The sequence below is a fragment of the Taudactylus pleione genome, unplaced genomic scaffold, assembly GCF_031769625.1.
Source record: "Taudactylus pleione unplaced genomic scaffold, aTauple2 ptg000322l, whole genome shotgun sequence".
NCBI lineage: Eukaryota > Metazoa > Chordata > Amphibia > Anura > Myobatrachidae > Taudactylus > Taudactylus pleione.
This window is the reverse complement of record NW_028284723.1, coordinates 1,272,607-1,295,264: the sequence shown is the minus strand read 5'-3', so window position 1 is coordinate 1,295,264 and position 22,658 is coordinate 1,272,607. Positions and strand designations below refer to the sequence as shown.

The following is a 22,658-nucleotide window of genomic DNA, read 5'->3' as shown; positions in this document are numbered from 1 at the left end:
CCTTAGTTTGATTTTACTAAAAAAAAAAACATTTTACTTACTATAAAACTCAATAAGTTGGGATAATTCTCTATCACACATAGGGCCTGATTCAGAGCCAGACACTCTGACCAGAGCGCTCGCTCTGAATCAGGGCCCTCCTCCATGAAAATGGAGCGTCCTCCTGGACGCTCGTATAGCTGTGGGTGACCACCCACAGCTATAGCGAGCGTCCATGATGATGGTCGCGATGGTCAAGACCATCACGGCCATCGGGCTTGCGACGGAGACCCTGCGGTAGGGTCTCGCTGCCGCAAGCCCTGGCGTGATTTTGGCTCTATCAGAGCCAAAATCACTCCCACTGACATCACTAGTGATGTCAGTGGGGCCGACTTCAGACGGTAGGCGTTCCCATGGGAACGCCTCCGTCTGGCCGCCACACCCCCGACACGCCCACCAAAGGGGGAGTGCTGTCAATCAACATCGACAGCACGCCCCCTTTGGTGCGAGACCTGGAGCGACAGCTTGGTTGTCGCAGTCCGGGTCTCGCGCATGCGCACGACGGAGCTCCCTCCTTCGTGCGCATGCGCAGTGGGGCAACATCGACCCGTTTGCGAGCGTCCATTGCTCGCGAATGGGTCTGAATGACCCCCATAGGCCCGTATTCAATTAGTTTCGCACCCGCGATACTTTTCCGCCTGCCGCACTTTTTGCCTACTTCACGTGTTTTGGTCGCGGAAACTTCTCGGGTGCGCCCCCGCTATTCGCTATATTCAATTCCAAAGGACGCAAAAACGCGACCCGGCGAAACTCAAACAGCTGAAAAGTGCTGTAAAAAATGGGGAAATCAGCCTGACCCCCCACAAGATGCACTAACATTGGGGATCAATTTAGATGTCCCCGAATAGCCCTACTGAAGCTATTTGGGGTACTTAAGTGCTGTCAATTGTATCTAAATAGTGTCTTTGCACTAGTGGTCAAGAATGGCATTATGCAGTACTTTTTCGAGAAATTAAGTAGTCCTGTCAAATTTGGGGTACTTGAAAATGGGTGCAAGCATGGTTTAAAATTGCTAAAGTGAAGTTTTAAGTGACGCAAAAAACGCACCTTGAGCAAACACCTGCAAAAAAACAGCTCCCCCATACTATCAGACCCCCCAAAAGTCTATTTCGCAAATTTTATGTGTGTACCCCCACTTTGTACTTTTTCGCCCCCAATTTCAAAGTAAATTTTTGGGGTGTTCCTCATTTATTTTTAGAGATTTTTTGACACAGTAATCCTTTAGGGGGCTGTCCCAAGGGTGCACAGTGGTTTACGCACCTTTGCACCCCAAAACCGCAATTCTGAACTTTTTTCTTTTTCGCCTATTACATTGCATTGACTTTCCACGTACGCGAAAAGTCTTTGCAATTGAATACAGCAAAAAGTTTCCACCTGGCGAAATGACGTCATCCGCAGATTCTGACTTTTCTCCGCTAATTGAATACGGGCCATGGAGGGTTGTCCAATAGAAAAACAGCTGAAGCTAGCTTGGAAGGCCTTTCTCTAGCTGTAGCAGAATACGCTACTCAAGAAATGCCACTGATATTACTGTACACTGGGGCTTTATACCTTGCCACACAATGTCATAATGACTGCCCTGTTGCCCATATGATTTCATAATGATCACAGTGACCATTGTATGGCTCCATATGGCAGGCTGGTGGTGGTGATGGCTTTGTGTCACACATTAGTAACGGTGTAATAGCTGTGAGAAGATGGTTTAGTAAGTGGGACATTATCAGTAGTACTGAGGAGAGATCGCACTAAGGACAGAGTGGTATGGGGCATCTCGTGATACCATCTCAGTTCAGCAGCTGGGCCGATTGAGTTCAGTTGTCATTGATACTGCTGCTCAGTGGTGATCTCTGTGATCTCCATGGTTACAGCTGCCAAAGATGAGGAACCAGTGCCATTGAGAGTTTAACTGGGCCCGGGTACCATCTGTGTGACCAAATCAGCGGTTTGTCCATGCCCCTCCCCCCAACAAACTGGAAAATCATTTTTCCCCATCAGTAGCTGGCCTTGAGGCCCCAACAGGCCGCTCCAACAGACCCAGGTAATCATTACTCTCTTCCCATCCCTTTCCCCCTCTTGGCGCCCCTGTGGGAACAACTGCCCTGGTCCTGTTACAGCAATGAGCATGGCACTAATGTAAGACACCCGGCTCATAGCTACTCAGAGCTGGAGGATAAACTCAACAGAACCCATTTAGCATGAAAGCAAATCCCTTCCCATTCCCAGGAGGGGATGGACGCTCAGTTATAATAAATGGTGATGGACAATTATGGGTGATAGCAGATGTCTTCTCTATGATTTATATAGTGTCTCCACCTCATTCTAACCATGCTGCACCCCCAGTAGCTGCAGAGAAATGCCAGTCGCTAATGGCTGCTTTGTTATTGATGGCTGGTAATGCTGCAGCCTTACCAGCGGCGTATCTATATTGGATGCAAGTGTCTGCGGTGCACATGGGCCCCTGAGTCCAGGGTGGCCAACATACCGCACTCCCTGCACCCATATGGATCTAGCCACAACCTGTAAATATACTTATCGCTCCGTCAGCCAGCGCTGGGTGCAGAAATCACTGGGAAAATGGCCACCGCGGCCATTTTCCAGCAATTCGCATATGCGCAGTTGAGATGTCCCGGGAACGTGGCGTGGGCACAATGTTCCCGGAGACCTGTGCTTGCACAATGCCAGTGTCTACCGCACCGACGGAGAAGAGGAGGCCCGATCGGAGCCTGCACATAGGCCCCCTCCTCTCTTAAACCGCCTCTGTACCTTACATTATCCCCATGCATCACCACTACAGTACATTATGGTGTAAAATTGCAAATCAACCATGTCTCTCTGGGGCACATGCAATGTGGATGTATTTTTGCACATCCCATAGGTAGTTGATCACAATGCTGATGGCTGCATATATTACATTTAACAATGCATGTATTTTGAGATTCAATGTAAGACACAATAAAAGCAGGTCTGGCGCTCAGGTAAGTCTCTAGTACACGTCAGCAGACTCTTTAACAAATGTCAGAAGATAAAGTTGCATTGGTATAAATATCTCTTTTTCAAGTCCACACAGCAAGTGAAGAAGGAAGAGTGTCCCCTCTGTGTAGGGAAAGTTCTTCCTCAATCCTACACCACTTCTATTGCAAACTGTGTCTCTCCAGAGTTCCTCATAAATAAGATTCACACGTAATGCAGTCACTGTAGATGAAATGACATGCAAACATCATAGTGTAATCTGCTGAATTAATTTGCAACTAAATGACGTATAATGGGATCCCTTCTAAACACCACACAACATCAGGGTAGGAGAGGGTAACCACAAGTGATGGATATAAGTGTCACACCACAGAAGAAATGGGAACCCCGTCCCCGTCGATCCTCTGCTTACAATACAGTTTCTTGATGTGCAGCATATAGGGTTTTCTTTTCCTCCTGGATCTGTGGTTCTCGTAAACATTCGCCACAATTCATATAGATAAAATCTAACTATTTACTAGGACAAAAAAGTCCATAAAAGCAGAAGTGTACATAGAGGGAAATGCCTTATAACACCAACCATAAATTCTATTATGTACATAATAGAGTACAATATAGATGGAACACGGGATATGAGTGAACTCAATGTAAAGTGCCAACAGCGTATTGTGGTACTCGCCAACACGTTTCAACTACCAGGTAGTCTTTATCAAGGAGACCTTGTTAAACAATACCAGGTGTTATAAGGTATTTGGCTGTTCTGTCTCCTCCCAGAGTACCGAACCTGGCTATATCACAGCATATAAAGTTTGCTCAGATTCCTGCTGCAATGTTTGACTCGGTCTCAATATAAGTGCTGTTAAGTTTAAATAAACATTTACATTCCTTGTGCTAACACCTTTGAGTTGCTCACTGCTTCCTGCCATATGGTACCCACTGGAGTGCTTCACCAGAACACTAACGGGTTAGTATATAGTATACACAGATCATGTGACAATGACAGGGCCAGAAGACTGGTAAGGTTAGCAAAAGGAAAAAAAGATTATTTTTACTTACAGTACATTCAGATATTTTCAATTGAGCCCTCAAAATTCTAATTATGCTCCTGTGCACACCACACAGTCAAGAACACATTCAATGAATGCAAGTTCTATTGCTTTTTGGATTTAGTGTTGCACCAAGCAGAGCTATAAGTCTATCCAACCCCCCACCCCCCCCACACACACACACCCACCATGCCAAAAAAAAAGACAGACACCTTTGTATTATTGTACATATAGTACAAACTTTGTTGAGAATAAATTTGAAATTGTGACGGCTTGAAGTAATGCTTGTCAGGAGGAATACAGTAGCTCAATGTATAAAATCTAAGAAGATGGCAAAATATATTTTACAATAAAATACACTTAAAAAAACAATAAAATCTATGTACAGGTCACAAGGAACTCCAGAAAATTAAGTCAAGCAGGTTGCACAAATTATTCTGTATTGATGGTTTACAGTACTTATGTCTTTCTTATGTTCAAATGCTGCAATAAAATACAGACTGTAAAAAAAAAAAAAGCTATCTATATACACACAATTAAATTATAGGAAAACACAAACATATTTACCAAACTGCCAGTTTCACTATTTCATCCAGACTTTGGCCCTCATTCAGAGCCACTCGCTAGCGGCAGTACGCTCGTTCCGAGCGATGTTCGCACATCTGCGCATGCGTATGGATCGTTATACGCATGCGCGAACCAGTCAGTGCGGCCGAAATTCATGTGCTCGCAATATAGCGAATGCCTGCTATTTTGAGTGACAGAATGAGACGTATGTGGGTGGTAACAGGGGAAGGTGCTTGAAAATGGGGAGTGGAGATCCGAACGCAGGCGTGCTTAAAGGTCAAAACGGGCGTTTTATGGGTGTGCATAATTAATACAGCAGCGTCATTGACCACGTCACTGGGTTATTTTATAGCCAGAACTGCTCGCAAGATTGTGGTAGCAAAAACCAACCACAAGAATAGCGAGCAGTTCATACGCTGGTCGATGTACTCGATTAATCTAATAAATAGCGGACATGACGTATGGTGCGAGCGGCCAGGGGGCGTTTTTAACAAATAACCGAGCGTATGTTTTGCTCGCTCGTTCAGACTTAGAGGTGTGAACAGACTGCAATTTGCGAACGGATCATTTGAATAGCCACCCCTTGTTTTTGAACGAACGACCGCAAATAGCGAACGGCTCTGAATCAGGCCCTTTATTTGATTTTTTTTTTAACTTCCTATTTATCCTCTGTTTTTTGTACTAATAATACTATTGCGGTATCTGGTATAAAAGAACAAATCATTTCATATATTTCATGCAAGAGTTAAGAATCTCAATTCCATGAAGTTCCCGAAGTCGTTTCATGTATCTGGAAAAATAAAATTAAAAATAAATAGGATTACTGAACTAAAATGTCAGTTTGTAAAGTGCACTGGAATTATGTAGGATGACATGCAGAGCTAACATTCTGTCTTTTCATTTCATGATCACTGTTATCCAAACCATTATGCCAGAATGTGCTATTCTACAAAAGTTCATAAAAAAGTTATACAGAATAAGCTAGAACAAAAAATAAATAAATATATATATATATATATATATATCCTTGCTTTGTACAAACGGATGATGCAGGGTTAATTAATTTTTATTTACAAATTTACCAACATATTACAAAGAGCTTTACAGATACATACATAGGTCAATTCCATCAGAAGCCAATTAATCCACCAGTCTGTTTTTGGGCTGTGGGAGATAAGCCGTACCAACACAGGAATAAAATATACATTCAAAACAAATGTCCTAGTCATAATTAAATCCATGTCCCTGATGCAGGCCCCAATTACTGTACTACTTAGAATGGGTAGTAAGCATAGTATGCAGTACACACAGCAGTTGCTGGGTTAAATAATTTGCTAATGCTGCATGAAGCATCGTGGGGCAGATGTATTTAGCTCTGAAAAGTGATAAGGTAGATAGAGAGTGATAAACTACCAACCAATCAGCTCCTGTCATTTTTTCAAACACAGCCTGTAACATGCCAGGAGTGGTTGGACGTTTATCACTCTCCACTTTATCACTTTCCAGAGCTTAGTACATCTGCCCCATGTGTAGATAGACGCTTCCTGCTGGCTTCTGTGATCCGCTGCTTGCGTTCGAGGACGCAGCCATCGAATCACTTGCATGAACATCGGCTATATGAGTAACCCAAAGGTTACTCAGGATAGCGGTGTTATCGCGCTGCCGGGGCCAGTGAAACTGGGTCAGAAGACTCAGCCACTGGCCTTCGACACGCCTTGAAAATGGGGGCGACATGTAAATTGACATGCTGTGGCTTAGGGAGGACTGTGACCGCCATTGCAGTCATTGATCGCCACATGCGCAGTACAGATTCTGCGCGTGCAATGTTCGTTAAACATTGGATTTGTGCGTAAACCATCAGGTTTACATACAACTCTGAATCAGACCTTATATTAATTTCAAGAGCTGACATACAGTACTAGTAATGATTCCTGGGCTCTGACCGTATCAGTGTGTGTCATGTTTGCCATCAGTATTGTATTGTAATGGAAAGACTGAATTTTTACATATCACTATTTTATGATAACACGTATACACTGTATGTGTGATCACTATCATTATATCATCATCGTAATTTATTTATAAATGCTGTGAAGCTATAAAGTGTCAGCATGCCATGCCAGCTTCTGTCGTAGATTACCAATAACTGTAATGCCACGTTACCCCACTGTAGGCTACAGTCTAATGATGGGACCAATAGTTACCTTGGCTCTGCAGTGCACAGTTTTCCTAGTGCTATAGCAGCATTCTGCTGTACAGAGGACTGATTGGCATCCCCGCCAGCATGGGTCAGCAGCAACTTCACAATATCCGATTGCAGCAATGACGACGCTGCCCCTGGGACATCAAAGCAATTTCCCAAGCAAAGAGCAGTGTTCCCAATGATTTTTTCATCCTCAGAACATAGTAGAGGCACCAAAGTAGCAAATTCTGGTGGAAGAACAGATTCAGTCATAATTATTCAGGAAGGAGTTCTTATGACTACATACGCCTTACTCAATTACATCAAGCAATAAAAAGATCAGGGAAGGGTTTCAGACATAACTGTTTGGAACAAAGGATACACTTTGGGATAACTGTGGTTACACTGACGGAATCGGCATGATATCCCAGTTTAGATACCGACGCCGGAAGCCAGATCATTCAGGATTCCGACAGGGGTGGTAAGTCCCCTAACCCTTCCGCTAGCCCTCCCTTAGTGGTGTCTAACCCTAACCTCCCCCCGGTGGTGCCTAACCCTCCCTTCCCACACCCTAAACCTAACCCTCCAGGGGGTGGCAGGTGCCTAACCCCCAAGGTGGTGCCTAACCCTATCCTCCCCCCCGGTGGTGCCTAACCCTCCCTTCCCACACCCTAAACCTAACCCTCCGGGGGGTGGCAGCTGCCTAACCCTACCCCCCCATCCCAGGTGGTGCCTAACCCTAACTCCCCACCCCGTAGCCTAACCCTCTCCGGGGGGTGCCTAACCCTAAGTCCCTCTGGGGGTGCCTAAACCTAGCCCTCCCGTCCCCTCGCGGCTAAGAACTAATAAGTCCCGATTACCTTTATTCAGGATGAAGGCTGTAGGGATTTCGGCGTGGGGCTAAAGACAGACGTCAGGATTTCGATGCCTATCTTTAGTCCCATGTGGGGGTTTCCACTGTCGGGATTCCGATGCCGGCTGCCGGTAATGTAACTACATTCCACACTGACAATTGTAAAAGTAAATAGGGATATGACTAAGTAGAATTTGGAGTGGAGAGGTTAAATACTACAGTTTAGGTCTAGGAATTAATATACATAGGGCAATTTAGGTGTATGGCTTGTTAGACCATATACTTAATTTATGCCCACTTGTCCCTATTGCAGGCTGGTGTTCTTATGGGCCCATTTACTCCTTATCAGGTTTATGACCCAATAATTATAATTTCTTATAGCCACTATTCTCTTATTATCTGCCGCCGGTATGTATTAAAGAACACATGCTGGAACAGGGGGATGCTTTTGTTCAGGGCATATCCCACAAATAATAATTGAGAAAAAAGTCCCTATGAATTATTAACGGACGGAATTTGCAGCACCAGGTAGGCTTCAGTTTTATGAAGGTTTTGTCATTGCTTTCCGGACGACTGTAGGATATCATCAGTTCATTAGTTGTGTATGCTCTCTGTATCATATTACTATTCATTCATTGTACTTTCTAATACATCATTAAATATAAAGTAAATCACTTCAATCCTACCAGTCATACTGTAGTAAACGGTGGTAGGCTTTTACATCTTGCAGACCAGTGGGGGCAATGTAGTGGAATACATATGCTACTTAAATTATGGAGCAAGTCAAATTTTAATGGGAAAATATACAAAACCAAACATTTTTAACAATATTTTGGCATGACTGAAAGTAATTAAAAAAGCAATTGTAAATAATGCCACCATTCATTTTTAATGAAAACACTGTATCAAGTAGATCAGTTTAATACTATCCACACAGATTATGTTAAAATACCCAAAACAGATTACGCAGCTTTTTCTCCATATAAATCCAACCTCAAGTCACTAATAAAACCCCCAAGTAGAGAGCTTGGATGCAGAATTAATAATTTGTATAAATCCTGATGACAATCTGCGTTCCGGGAGTTAAATCTATTATTATAAAATCGGACCCTGATCTGAATAAGGTTGTCCCACACGTTTGCTTGATGACCTATTGCGACTTTGGTTAAGGTGCATGTCAAACCTAACATGCACAGTACGTACCCCAGCTCTCACTGAGTACGTGGTGCACGTTAGGTGCACCACGTACTCAGACACGCGCAGCCCCCACTGATGGTAGATGTCGAAGCCGGATAATTGGCTGAGACAGGATCGGTGTAAAATTAGATCGGCGCGACGCCATTTTGCGAATGGCAATGAGATGCCATTTTGCGACTGACCGCCCAGCACCATTTTAGTGAAACTCGCTATTATAAGTGCATACGGCGATGCTATTACTTAGCGTCGTGCGATTCCCACGCAATAGAAAGAAGTTAAAAGTCCTCACCATACAAATACAGACAGTCATCAAAACATATAAAATGATTATCCCTGAAAAACACGTACCATGGTGTACTCCACAAAACACAGTCGCACAACGCTAACTAGTGTCTTTTCCCAATTCCCCAATACTTACACACTGCACACGTACATAAAAGTTTCCCTAGCATTAAAGTGTAATATCCAAGGTTTATGCAGTAATTATTAATGTTGTGTAATAAGGTTATTTGATATCTAAGGTTTAGTACATGGTAAGCAGACCGTGTTTGGTGTTGTACTGATCCACTGTGTCTCCATAAATTTCCGGTATCATTGGTGAGAAGATCGCAACATGCGTCTGCAAACTATGGACTATACAGAGTTAAAACATTAAAATGTACTCTGTAATGTTAGCAGCTTAGATTAGCATGCAGCGGAAAAAAGGACACAAAGGGTTGTTAGAGGCTGTTTGTGTCCATTTGAATTTACCTATGATCTATCCTGTAACAGAAGCACCTTTAAGAAGAACCAATGGAATCATGTCAAACTTGTCTATTGTATTGCCTATCCCTGTAAGAGTATATATGTGCGCTCTCTGACCCCAGTCTTGCTGTGCTGTTGACGGAGGTTTCTAGTGCTGATACTGGTATCTGGGCCCAGAGCGCGTGCGTATATAACAACTGTATCTTGGGTCTGTATGTTTATTTGCGCTAATTGTCTTTAGATCACAGCATGTAACCATCTGTTTTTATATTGAACAATAACTTTTTGTGCTTTGGAACCACATTCAAAGTCTGAAGGCATTTATTTCTTGTGCGACTCATTACGATAAATAGCGACAATTTTAGAAGGTAGAGGCAGGATTTTAGAAGGTGTAGACAGGATTGCATAGAGGTTTTAATTAGGTATCCATATAGAGAAGAGAACAGAGGTGGTTAGTATAATGGGTAGGGAGGGTGCGGGGATGAGAGTGGGCAGGGATGAGAGTGGGCAAGGACAGGGAGCTGCATCGGGGGCAGAGCGACTGAGGTGACCTGGTAGATGCCGGATCCATTTATTTACTAGTCACATATGAAAGCAATATAGTCTCACGTGTAGAAAAAACTAATCTCTATCTAAGATGTGACTGAGGATATCACATTAGGTTGCGATGATTAGGTAATGTTGTACAGTGTGTGTAATAATCTCCACAGATCAGTGATCACCAATAACGGTTTCTTTCCGTTACAGAAGCTGGGTGCTAATGCTGAGTCTGACCTCAGATCTGTTGAACAAGGAGATGGAGATTAACCTGCTGTAGTTACATTGCAACAAATATTAATATACCCAGAAATTACTAAGGATGATCCTATACCAATTGATGTGATACTCTGTAAGTGACCTCTTGTTAAGATTAACATTGGACTTTTGATAAAACCGGTTGTGAAACTATATTGGTAATATAGATGACATGTGGAACCTAGAAGCCCATTAGGATATACATATATAGAATTGCACGCAAGTCCTTTTGCAGACAGATATTCTGATTCTTGCACAATGCATACTCCATAGCTGAGCATACACATCTATACGCATCCTATTTGCAACTCCACTTGCAGCTCAACAGATGCAAGTGCACGCTGATACTAGAGATGAGTGGGTTCGGATCTAAGACATCCGAACCCTTGGGGGATCCGGGGCGATCCGAGCACAGCTCAGATCTCCCTGCCTGCCCCGGATCCCTGACCCGAGGCAAAACCTCGCGACCCCTCTGTCGAGTGGTTTTGTTTTCAGCGGTCTTAACGCTGATTGGCTGAGAGAGCCATCTGTCACGGCTCTCAGCCAATCAGCGTTAAGCCCTTTGAAAACAGCACAAAAGAAAAGTAGATGGCGCCCATCATCCCCCGCCGCCTGACACCGCCAGCACCCCCCGCTGCCGACACCACCACTGCCGACACTCCTGCACTGCTACCCAACGTACTGAGGACACTGTCAGCGACCCCCACACTGCCGGCACTCCCACACTGAGGACACCACCAGCACCCCTGCACTGCCGACACAGTCAGCAAACCTGCACTGAGGATACCACTGGCACCCCCGCACTGCCAACACAGCCAGCAAACCTGCACTAAAGACACCACTGGCACCCCCGCACTGCCAACACAGCCAGCAAATCTGCACTCAAGACACCGCTGGCACGCCCGCACTGCCGACACAACCAGCAAACCTGCACTAAAGACATTGCTGGCACCCCCGCACTGCCAACATCACCAGTACCCTTCACTGAGGACACTGCCAGCACCGCAGCACTGCCATTCCATGTACTGAGGACACCGTCAGCAACCCTGCTCTGCCGACACTGCTGTCATAGTAAGTGCACTATTGGTGTATCCAACCCATACTGTATAACACACTGTATCCGTGTTGGAAATTAGAAGCTGAACTGCCACATGTTAGTGCCGCCCACTGTGTCAATTTAGCTTAGTCAGCCAGCTAGCTGGATGCAACCTTTTGGCCTTAACTAGATGAAGCAAATAATATTGTGAGGTGGTCAAAATTGATTGGAAATTACTGGAAATAAATGTTATTGAGGTTAATTATACTGTAGGAACAAAAACAGGCCAATTTTATGTGATTATAGCTGTTTTTTATGATTTTTTAAGAAAAAATCCAGACCCAAAACCAAAACACGAAAACAAAACACGGAGATGAGGTTTTGGCAAAAAAAATCCAGATCCAAAACCAGGGTAGATCCAGATCCAAAACCAAAACACGTGGGTCGGCGCACATCTCTACTTAATACACTCCTAGCCATTATCATTTGGGGGCCCATATGCAGCGGCCACCGCACCATGAAGCTCACCCTCCCCCATACATGTTTGAACGTACCTGCCAGTGCGGTGTGTCGGGCTGGCTCCCTATTCTTGTCCCTCGGCACCATCTTTCCGTTGATAGATTTGGAAAGATGGAGCACGGTGCCAGAGTCTTTTTAGCTCCTGTGCATCTTTCTGAATACATCACTTGAAGAATGGTGCCATAGAACAAGCATAGGGAGATGGTGCACCATGGTAAAAGCATAGAGAGCTGGTGCACCATGCGACAAGCACAGGGAGTCGACGCACAGGTTAAGCAGAGTGGTCGGTTTTTGGTGCAGGGTGTACGACGCAGGGCCCTCCAGGCCTCATTGGCGTGTGTGCACTGTATACCGTGCACCCATGAGAGGGTAACAGCAACAATGGATATTGAAACAAGTGTACGGATAGGGGCAATCTTTTCGATTCTGCATGCTGGTGAATATCCATATATATTTTTGTGCACTTTAGTGCAAGTGTAATTTACTAGTTTCCATACTATTTGTGTGCAAGCAAATATTGTGAATAATCAAATATCCTCCCAAGCAACCATTGTCTTTCTGTGACTGGTCCAATAACTATTTGTATATTTGGAATCTGTGCATGTGCAGAACAGGTTCTGTGAGACTGCACTCAGCCCCGTTTATGTCTTATTGACAGGCAGAGGTGACTGTGGGACGGTGCAGGGGCGGTCTGTGTCCCCGGAAATAGCGGAGTGTTGCCCCCATTTTGCAGGAATGGCAAGGCCAGGGTCTGCATCCATGGACGCAGACTTCCTGTCTGTCAGAATGCGGGCAGGCTGTGGTAGGCTTCAGCTACCACAGTCTGACCAAAGGGTCGACCCTTGAAGTTGTGATGGTGATCCCAAGCTGCGACCTCAAATATCCCTCAATAACAAATACAGAGGGATATCCCCTGGGATTTAACATGGAGGGACAGCAAGAAATATCTCCAATATCTGCTGCAGAGTCTCCATTTCTGACCTCGAAGCATCCCCCATAGGTGTCTATGGGGCTGCTAGGCTGTCTGATTTAAGCAAGCTCTGCAATGTGAAGAATTCTGGAGCTTAGCCTGGGGGAATTAACACCATCTGAAGATGGCATTTAAGTGGCTGTTTTTTAAAAGAATGCCACCATATTTGATATTTATAATTTATTAATAAAAGCTATCACTGTCTCTGTGTGGTTATTTCAGGTCATGGGTTGAATGCTTTATTTTGGTTTATGGGTAAGAGATTCTGGGCAGAGCCGTAAAACCACTAGGCAGTTCCAATAACCTTTCTTGACCTGTTTTGTTTTAATTTGTTTGGTTGTATTAATAAATCATATTTAGTTTCAAGCCACCTGAGCTCTGACTTCTTTGCTTACACAGACTTAGCTGCATGCACAAATCAAAATTGTAGAAGGAAAGCAAAGAACACAGAGTCCCAATGCAAATCATCATTGGGACCCCTTTCTGGAACCCTCTTCTGTATGGGCTGCAAACTCAGAATCAGCATTAGGGGACATGAGATATTGTGACCACACTTTATTGTGTATTTATTCTGGGAATCTATTTTGCACTTGTTTGGAATCAGTGACCATGAACTCCTTATGAGCCTAGTTCAGGTAATAGAGAATAGAGAATACACATAGATCATTGGAACATTCAGAACAGCCTGCATCACTTGTGGGCCTCCACCACACATACTGTGTACACCAGTAGTATGGGCAGTCTAGATACATAAATTCATAGAACATTAGAGGTATGACGCGCCTAGTGTATTCCTCATTTAGTTTAGAAAAACATATTTCTTTTGAATGAGATTAAAGCAAATAATGTGTAGAATTACCGTGGTGTAGTTTATATGGTACTGGGCTTTTTCTACAATGAAACATGTGCCAATTGTCTCATATAAGTGCACTACTTCTGCATATATTGTCTGTGATATATATATATTGGTGATTAATTTTGTGTATAATATGAAGTGATATTGATACCTGTATTTTGATTGTGACTGTTTCAGACATGTCTTGTAGCTGGTGCCGGAGTGACATTCCTGTACTGGGATACCCAGATTCTAGCTGCTATATTTGTTTTTGTATATATGCCTGAGTCTAAATTTGCTGGTTCGCTCTGTCTCTTATTGTTTATGTGGGGACCAGGGGCGTATCTATAATGGGTGCACGGTGTGCAGGGAACACGGGCCCCTGGGTACAGGGGGCCCCACACCGCACACCCTGCACCCATAATATTATTTACCTCCCGGAGTCCCACGTCGGCGCGGGGGTCCAGCGCTGTAAAACGACTGGAAAATGGCCACGGCTACCATTTTCCCGTCGTTTACGCATGCACTGTACTGGGAAAATTGCCGCCGCGCCCATTTTCCCGGTGACCTGTGCATATATTATAGACTCTGGGCACACTCTAGTGTCTATAACTCCGGCGCTGGCAGCGCACAGCTCAGCTCAGTGCGCTGCCGGCCACCGGGCGGAGAGGAGGGGGCCCGTGTCGGAGACTGCACACGGGCCCCCTCCTCTCTAGAAACGCCCCTGGTGGGGATTGTAACTTTATATCTGTATTTTCACTTTTTGTAACTACTATATATTGTGCAACATTGTACTTAATTCATTGCATATGAATACAGCTGGGCCGACAGGAACAGCACAGTGACGTCACTAGTGGGCGTCCTCGGCGGGACCCGAAAGGCCGGCTGCACACGTGGGTGATGGTTTATAAGGTTAGTACATTTATTTGTATGTTTTATATCCTGATGACGAGACAACAAAGTCTTAAAACATTGATTCTACAACTGCCTGTGTCAGTGCATGATTTCCGAACGAGATATATACAGTGCCTTGCAAAAGTATTCACCCCCCTTGGCTTTTTACCTTTTTTGTTACATTACAAACTGTAATTTTTAAAAAAAAATTTAATCTGAATTTTATGTGATGGATCTGCACAAAATAGTCTAATTTGGTGAAGTGAAATTAGAAAAATATATATAAAAAAGAATCTTTCTAAATAAATTTCTGAAAATTGGCATATGCATATGTAATTACCCCCTTTGCTATGAAGCCCTTCAAAAGTTCAGGTGCAACCAATTACCTTCAGAAGTCACATAATTAGTGAAATGAAGTCCACCTATGTGAAATCTAAGTGTCACATGATCTGTCAGTATAAACACACCTTTTCTGAAAGGCCCCAGAGGCTGCAACACCACTAAGCAAGAGGCATCACACCATGAAGACCAAGGAGCTCTCCAAACAAATCAGGGACAAAGTTGTTGAGAAGTACAATTCTGGGTTGGGTTATAAAAAAATATTAAAATTTTTGATGATTCCCCGGAGCAGCATCAAATCCACCATCATCAAATGGAAAGAACATGGTACCACAACAAACCTGCCAAGAGAGGGCCACCCACCAAAACTCACAGACCGGGCAAGGAGGGCATTAATCAGAGAGGCAGCACAGAGACCAAAGGTAACCCTGAAGGAGCTGCAAAGTTCCACAGTAGAGACTGGTGTATCTGTGCATGTGACCACAATAAGCCGTACACTCCATAGAGCTGGGCTTTATGGAAGAGTGGCCAGAAAAAAGCCATTACTTAGTGATAAAAATAAAAAGACATGATTTGAGTTTGCCAAAAGGCATGTGGGCGACTCCCCAAATGTATGGAGGAAGGTGCTCTGGTCAGATGAGACTAAAATGTAACTTTTCGGCCACCAAGGAAAACGCTATGTCTGGCGCAAACCCAACACATCCCATCACCCCAAGAACACCATCCCCACAGTGAAACATGGTGGTGGCAGCATCATGCTGTGGGGATGTTTTTCAGCAGCAGTGACTGGGAAACTGACTCGAGTCAAGGGAAAGATGGATGGTGCTAAATACAGGTATATTCTTGAGCAACACCTGTTTCAGTCTGTCTGTGATTTGAGACTGGGATGGAGGTTCACCTTCCAGCAGGACAATGACCTGAAACATACTGCAAAGCAACACTCGAGTGGTTTAAGGGGAAACATTTAAATGTGTTGGAATGGCCTAGTCAAAGCCCAGATCTCAATCCAATTGAGAATCTGTGGTCAGACTTGAAGATTGCTGTTCACAAGCGGAAACCATCCAACATGAAGGAGCTGGAGCAGTTTTGCCTTGAGGAATGGGCAAAAATCCCAGGGGCAAGATGTGGCAAGCTCATAGAGACTTATCCAAAGCGATAATATATATATATCCAACGAATGGCCAAGCACCCATCTTTCTTTATGCTGCTGTGCCGCGGTGCCTGCTACAGTGTAATGCAGTAAGGTACTTGTTGTATAATTGTCACTTTTGTATATTTGGAGCCTGAAGACGGGCAATTAAAGCCCGAAACGTTGCCACAAAGGTTGTTTTGTGAATTTCATTGAAATAGACCACTGAGTGCCGCACCTGGAATTTACTGTATATATATATATATATATATATATATATATATTATATACACACACATACTGTACAGTATATACAAACATACACATTTTGGTGCTACTTACTTTTATCATACTTAACAACATCCTTCTGTGCCTGGGGATCTTGTTTGGTACACACAGCTAGTGCCTTCACAGCGTAGGATGATGTCCACTGTCCACCTGCCTATATGTATGAAAACAAAGTTTAGTATAAAGCCAAAAAATTTAACACTAAACAAAAAAAGAGCTAATACAAGTGATTGTACCCAGACTCATGCACAGTCTCACGCACTGGTCCAAACAATTGGATTGGAAAATAAACAAAATCTGGCATATTCACTTCTAGGTTAACTGTTAAAGTTGTTCTGGCAATGAAAACCCAAATGGGACTTCACTGGGGGTTGACCATGGGAAGACAAATGTGCAATTAAAGTTTTTGGTTTATGTTTAAAACAAAACAACCTGTGTGCATGAGATTACACCAAGCATTATAACATACTGTAGGTTTCCATGGCACCAAGTTTTCCTGAGAACCTACAGTATATAGCCTTGATTGTATGAGCGTCTATTCATAATACTGATGTCGTACCTTAAATAAACACTTGTCACAATGGATTTACATTACGATTTGTTTTTTTTTCTAATCCCACGGCCCACCTCCACATAAACATAAATGTGAAAAGAAGATGTCATAATACACAAAGGCATGTCTATTTGCTATTTAAACAACACGTAAATAACATACCAGTACCGGATGATAGAAAAGGGCCAAGACAATGTGTTAACATTTACAATAACTACTGTACATAACAATAGTGTACCACTTAATTTTGACTAATGTATAAAAATATTAACAACAACATTGAGTCCTGGGATATATAGAATATAAAAAGTCACAATGTGTTTCATTCCTTAACATATTCACATAACTATATGGCAGCGTTTATTACCTGTATCATTTAAAATAGTCAAACACTTTGGACCTCATTTAGACCCGGTCGCAAGCTCTGAGCGCTCGCAACCGGGTCGATGTTTAGGCCCTGCGCACACGCAGCGGCCGCACTGCAAGTGGAGCTCACTACAAAAGGGCCGGCTGTCGATGTTGATTGACAGCTCGCCCCGTTTTGTAGGCGTGTCGGAGGGTGGTTTCACAAATGGAGGCATTCCTTAAGGAATGCCTGCCGTTTTGTGGGCGGCCGGACTGACATCAGCAGTGATGTCAGTGGGGAGCTTCCTGCTCGATCAGAGCAGGAAGCTACATGGGGCTTGCGGTTGCCAAGACCCAACCTTAGGGTCTTGTCGCAAGCCCCGATGGTCAAGTTGGTCTTGACCATCGCGACCATCAACCCACAGCTTAGCTAGCGACCAGGAGGCCGCACTTAAGAATACAAGCGGCCGCCCTCATTCAGAACGAGCGCTCGCTTCTTGCGAGCGCCTCTGAATGAGGGCCTTTGTCTTATGGACACCATTTTACACTGGAAAACAAAAAGTGACATTTGCCCAGGAACCCCCTGGAAACCATGACTTACTGTATGAGTAGACCTCCTATTGTAGCAATGGAGGCCAAATGAATGAAGAATCTAAAGAGCCTGAGGGGGGTATTTTATCTCCACGGCTAATTGTCCCACTGGAGCAACTCAATTAGTGGGGATTATCCCACGTGCAAGCCCCCGCAGTCGGATTAAACTTCGCAGCTCATCGAGGTGCGAGGTAAAGTCCATGGAAAAATCACTAAATTGGGTTCACGCACGGGGAAAATACCCATTGATTCAGAAGTTTACATGGAATAAGTGTGCATCCTTGCCTGAATCCCAATTTTTCAGTATGGGAAAATGGCTATTTAATTGAATAGCCTTTCCCGCACCACTTGGATTTTTGCCGAAAATTAGTCGCAGGGGAAGCCACGCGACTAATTGTATACCCCCCTTAGTCCCCAGTATTCTAGAAACCCTTCTTTTAGATATATAGGTATCATAAGCCAAATTTTTAAATATAACCAAACAGACAAGTGTAGCCATTAGATTAGCCGAAGTCCAAAATCTAAAGTCCTAAGCCTACCTATAATATTTTACAGATTGGGTTCTTGGGGATATCTGGCCATAAGAAAAACAAATGATTGTACCCTGTATTCCTTATCTAGTCAAATTATGCTCCACTTTACTGACCAGACATCATCCTTACTAATCTCCTATGTCTCTATTTGCAAAGACAGGGTGGAGAAACCATTCATATCTGGAATTACTGTGACATAAAACCAAAAAGCCCAAATAATAGGTGAAAGCGGAATTAAAAATACAAACCTACAGGAACGGGAGTTCTGGACGGACAGCGTGGTAGGAATGCACTGCTGCCCTGTGTACATTTGGTGCTCTTTCAAGATACTAGTGTAAGGGTCAACAGAAAATACAGCTTGTGTGCTGCAAATATATGAAAGTCCATTAAACTGACCCTAGGGTTTATCCAAACAACTGTATTTCACAAATTTGTGACTATAATAAACTGATGTATGAAATAAAACAACATAAAAATAATGAGCAAATAATCAGCATTGTGATTTTCCCATGGAGTATTGGACTTATAAATATCTGCATTAAAGAAACATTAAAATTTAAATGAAGCTGTAAGAAAAACAAGAGACAGATACAACGTACAATGGCAATTTGCTCAGTAATGTAATATTAATTATCACCGAGCATACCCAGAATAGTAGATGCACGCACTGGCGTCCATTCAGATTTACTTGATTCTGTGCTTCTGCTGTATGCATGGAGAAGCAGTAGAGGGCATCCAGCACATCGCGAAGGTGCAGGGAGATCAGGCAGTGATATCGTTATCGCTGACTGCTCGTACCATGTGTACGCACCATAACGCAAGTAACAATCTGTGAAGGAATCCACACTGAACTAATAATAATAATTACAATAAAAAAAAAAAAAACATTGGCCCTTGATATTCTGAGATGCTATTTCTTTAAATAAGAAAAAGATGCAGAAAAAGTACACTTATAACCATTGTATATCGGTTAGCTTTATGTAACGACAGTCCCAGCTTTTCTTCCACCGCTTACTATATAAGTCAGAAATGAAATTCTGAGCGAGAAACATTTTAAAATCCTGTCTGTCAAATTGCTTCCATTGTAAATTGTTCTAAATTCATGTTTCTGAGTCAACTTCCATTCATATAATATCCCTGACCCCTATCAGCCAGCCCTATGACTCATGGGCCAATAACAGTCTTTATGTGGCCCACATTCTTCAAATATTATTTTGTCTTATGAAAGATAACAGCATTCATTATTCCAAAAAATGAGTGTAGTTAAACAATGAACAGATGTGATTGTCATTATTCACTGACCATCATAGTCTATTTATAGGGTGCCACATATTCTACAGTGCTATACAATTGCCAAAATATAAACAGAACAAAATACATATACAGTACTTAAGGGGCACAAGAAAAAATAGCATAATTTAAAACATAATACAAGATGAGATAAAAGATAAAGCAACTATGTAAATCTGGCCACACACAGGGCCAGATTAAGCGTAGGGAATAGAGGGCCTGATTCATTACTGATCGCAACTGCAATTACGCACGCAATCAGCCGATTGTTGCGTTCTGTGCATGTGTAAGCATCGCAGTGCGCGAAGACTCCACTGCGATCGGGATTGTGATCGCAGTGACTGCGCAGACCCATCGCAGAGTGATTCACAGGAAGTACCGTTTGGTGGTGGTGAGCTTAGGCTTTCACTGCATGCGATGAAGTTAGTAATTCCTGAGTAAAGTCAGACCGTGTGGCAGTGTGAGTGAGGCTGCGATGGAACTCTATCTTACCAATTGTTTCGCAGTCTTGCTAATTATTACGGATGTGTGTAAGGTAAAGTGGGCGTCCTTATGTTAGACTGCGTATGGCATTGTGATTGCAATCACTAGCATATCTTTGCAGTGAGACTTTGTGTGTAATCGCTATTGCGATCACAATAGCGATCCTTACTGAATCAGGCCCACAGTACGATATTGCAAGTAACTGTGCATCTTGGTAAAACCATGCTGCGCTGCAGGTGGGGCAGATTTAAAATGTGCAGAGATATTTAGATCTGGCAGGAGTGTGTCCAAACTGACATCTAAATTGCAGCGTAAAAATAAAGCTGTACAGTATTTGTGGGTTACATGCAAAAGCAGCCAGTAATTACCCCACATGCAAATAACATTTATACTGTATATTTGCACCCCTTGCATTGCAATATGGTTTGTCCAGGTGCACAGTTACTTGCAATATCGTACGCTATTCCCAAAACTGAATCAGGCCCACTGTGCGATAATGTTGCTAACCAGCTGACCAAACAACTCATTTGAATTATTGTTCACAGCCTGACAACAGCTGAAAAACCGTGGTTTGGTTGGTTAGCAAACCTGTCAGATTCATCAGATCGTTGTACACCTGACTCCAGGCAGCAAATGAAGGTCACTTCCATACTGTACATCGTGCAGTGTATGGAAGTGATCTCTGCACCTATCCTATGGGTTTTCTAGTCGACGGCACTATTGAACAGGCTATGGATATTTTAAGACATAACACAACTAGAAAAAAGATAAAATAAATGACTATATATGAATGGAGTGGGTTAGACCTAGTAGGCTGGGAGCGGACCTGTGTGGGGAATCGTGATGATAGGAGTCCTATGGGATTTAGGGTCGTAAGTGTAGCTGTGATATTAGATTTGTTTGGAGGCTGGGTCAGCCTCTTTTGTTCCTGTCTTCCCACCCTCCCTCCCTAATTTTTTATTTCTTTTCTCTTTTGTTTGGTGATTTCTTCGATGGCTATTTTAGGTGGGAAAGAACATCAGGTTACTTCTTAGTGCTGTGGATCTTGGTTTACTCTTTGTTTCGCTCACCTTCGTTGACTTTTTATGTCTGCTGGACCACCCTGCGAGGGGCAGCATCAGCACCTTACCGGGTGGGTAGTCAAGGTAGAAGGCTTGAGTGGATGTGTTGTGGTTAGAGTGTTTATAGTGTTGGGTTTGGGCTGTTGTTAGCCGTTCTATCTTTGCCACCATACTTAAATTAATTTAATTGATTTTAGTAACTTTCATTAATTTGTTATTTAAATGAAATAGCTAACAATTTCTGCCAAATACATGTCTCTGTGTCTTTATTTCAATTAGGTATGTGTTATTATCGCTGATTCACACACGGGTCAATCCTCAGCCGTTAGGGGGTTTAAGAAACCTTCTAAGCAGACAAGGAGACAGGAGGACCATGCTCAAGAAAACTAACATTCAAGAGAGATGGGGAAGCAGACAGAGCTGATAGTGGTGAAGGGAAATGAGTAGAAGAGACAGGTCGAGTGAAAGGATGTGTTCCACATCGTTTCCACCTCCACATACCTGTCCCATCTCATTTACACCTGCACATACCTCTCCCACATCATTTACACCTGCACATACCTGTCCCACCTCATTTACACCTGCACATACCTCTCCCACATAATTTTCACCTCCACATACCTGTCCCACATCATTTACACCTCACATACCTGTCCCACCTCATTTACACCTGCACATACCTCTCCCATCTCATTTACACCTGCACATACCTGTCCCACCTCATTTACACCTGCACATACCTCTCCCACATAATTTTCACCTCCACATACCTGTCCCACATCATTTACACCTCACATACCTGTCCCACCTCATTTACACCTGCACATACCTCTCCCATCTCATTTACACCTGCACATACCTCTTCCACATCATTTACACCTCCACATAACTGTCCCACCTCATTTATACCTGCACATACCTCTCCCACATCATTCCCAACTCGCACCTAATTGAATTGACCCCTTAATGTGAGACAAAATTTTCTGTTCCTTTCCATATTGAATCCAACTTGTGCTTCCGATACATTAGCCTATTAATATACAATAAACCTGTCATATAACAGTACTTAACTTTCTGGCCCAATAACCTTAACATGTGATTAGTACTTTTCACATCAGCTAACTATTGGTCATGACAAGTTAATTAACTTACCTATAAATTATTTAGAAACATATTTAAAACATGAGCCTTTGCGAAATTTAAATGTAGAAGCATTAATTTAGGAGATTAAGTCCATTTAACTAGGATGCTGTTGACATTATAAGTGGAAAGCCATTAAACAGTCATTACTACAATGGTTTTGATTGCTGTTATTGTTATTAAATCCAAATTAAATGAAGGATATTAACATTCAGTAAAATGCCATTAGAAATACTTAAGATTGCAAATGTAATTTAAT

The 22,658-nt window shown here is 43.1% G+C and overlaps 1 protein-coding gene across 2 annotated transcripts in view; it reads right to left on the bottom strand.

Moving 5' to 3' along the window:
• Positions 1 to 5,099: 5,099 nt before the first annotated feature.
• TTC12 (tetratricopeptide repeat domain 12) overlaps positions 5,100 to 22,658 on the bottom strand; it is a 149,784-nt gene continuing 132,225 nt past the window's right edge. For both annotated transcript variants that reach the window (XM_088443011.1, XM_088443010.1), the window contains 3 exons: positions 16,458 to 16,557; positions 6,827 to 7,052; positions 5,100 to 5,412 (listed from right to left, as the gene is read on the bottom strand). In XM_088443011.1, the coding sequence (XP_088299137.1) occupies positions 5,343 to 5,412; positions 6,827 to 7,052; positions 16,458 to 16,557 (396 nt within the window). In that variant the 3' untranslated portion in view covers positions 5,100 to 5,342. The remainder of the gene's footprint in view (positions 5,413 to 6,826; positions 7,053 to 16,457; positions 16,558 to 22,658) is intronic.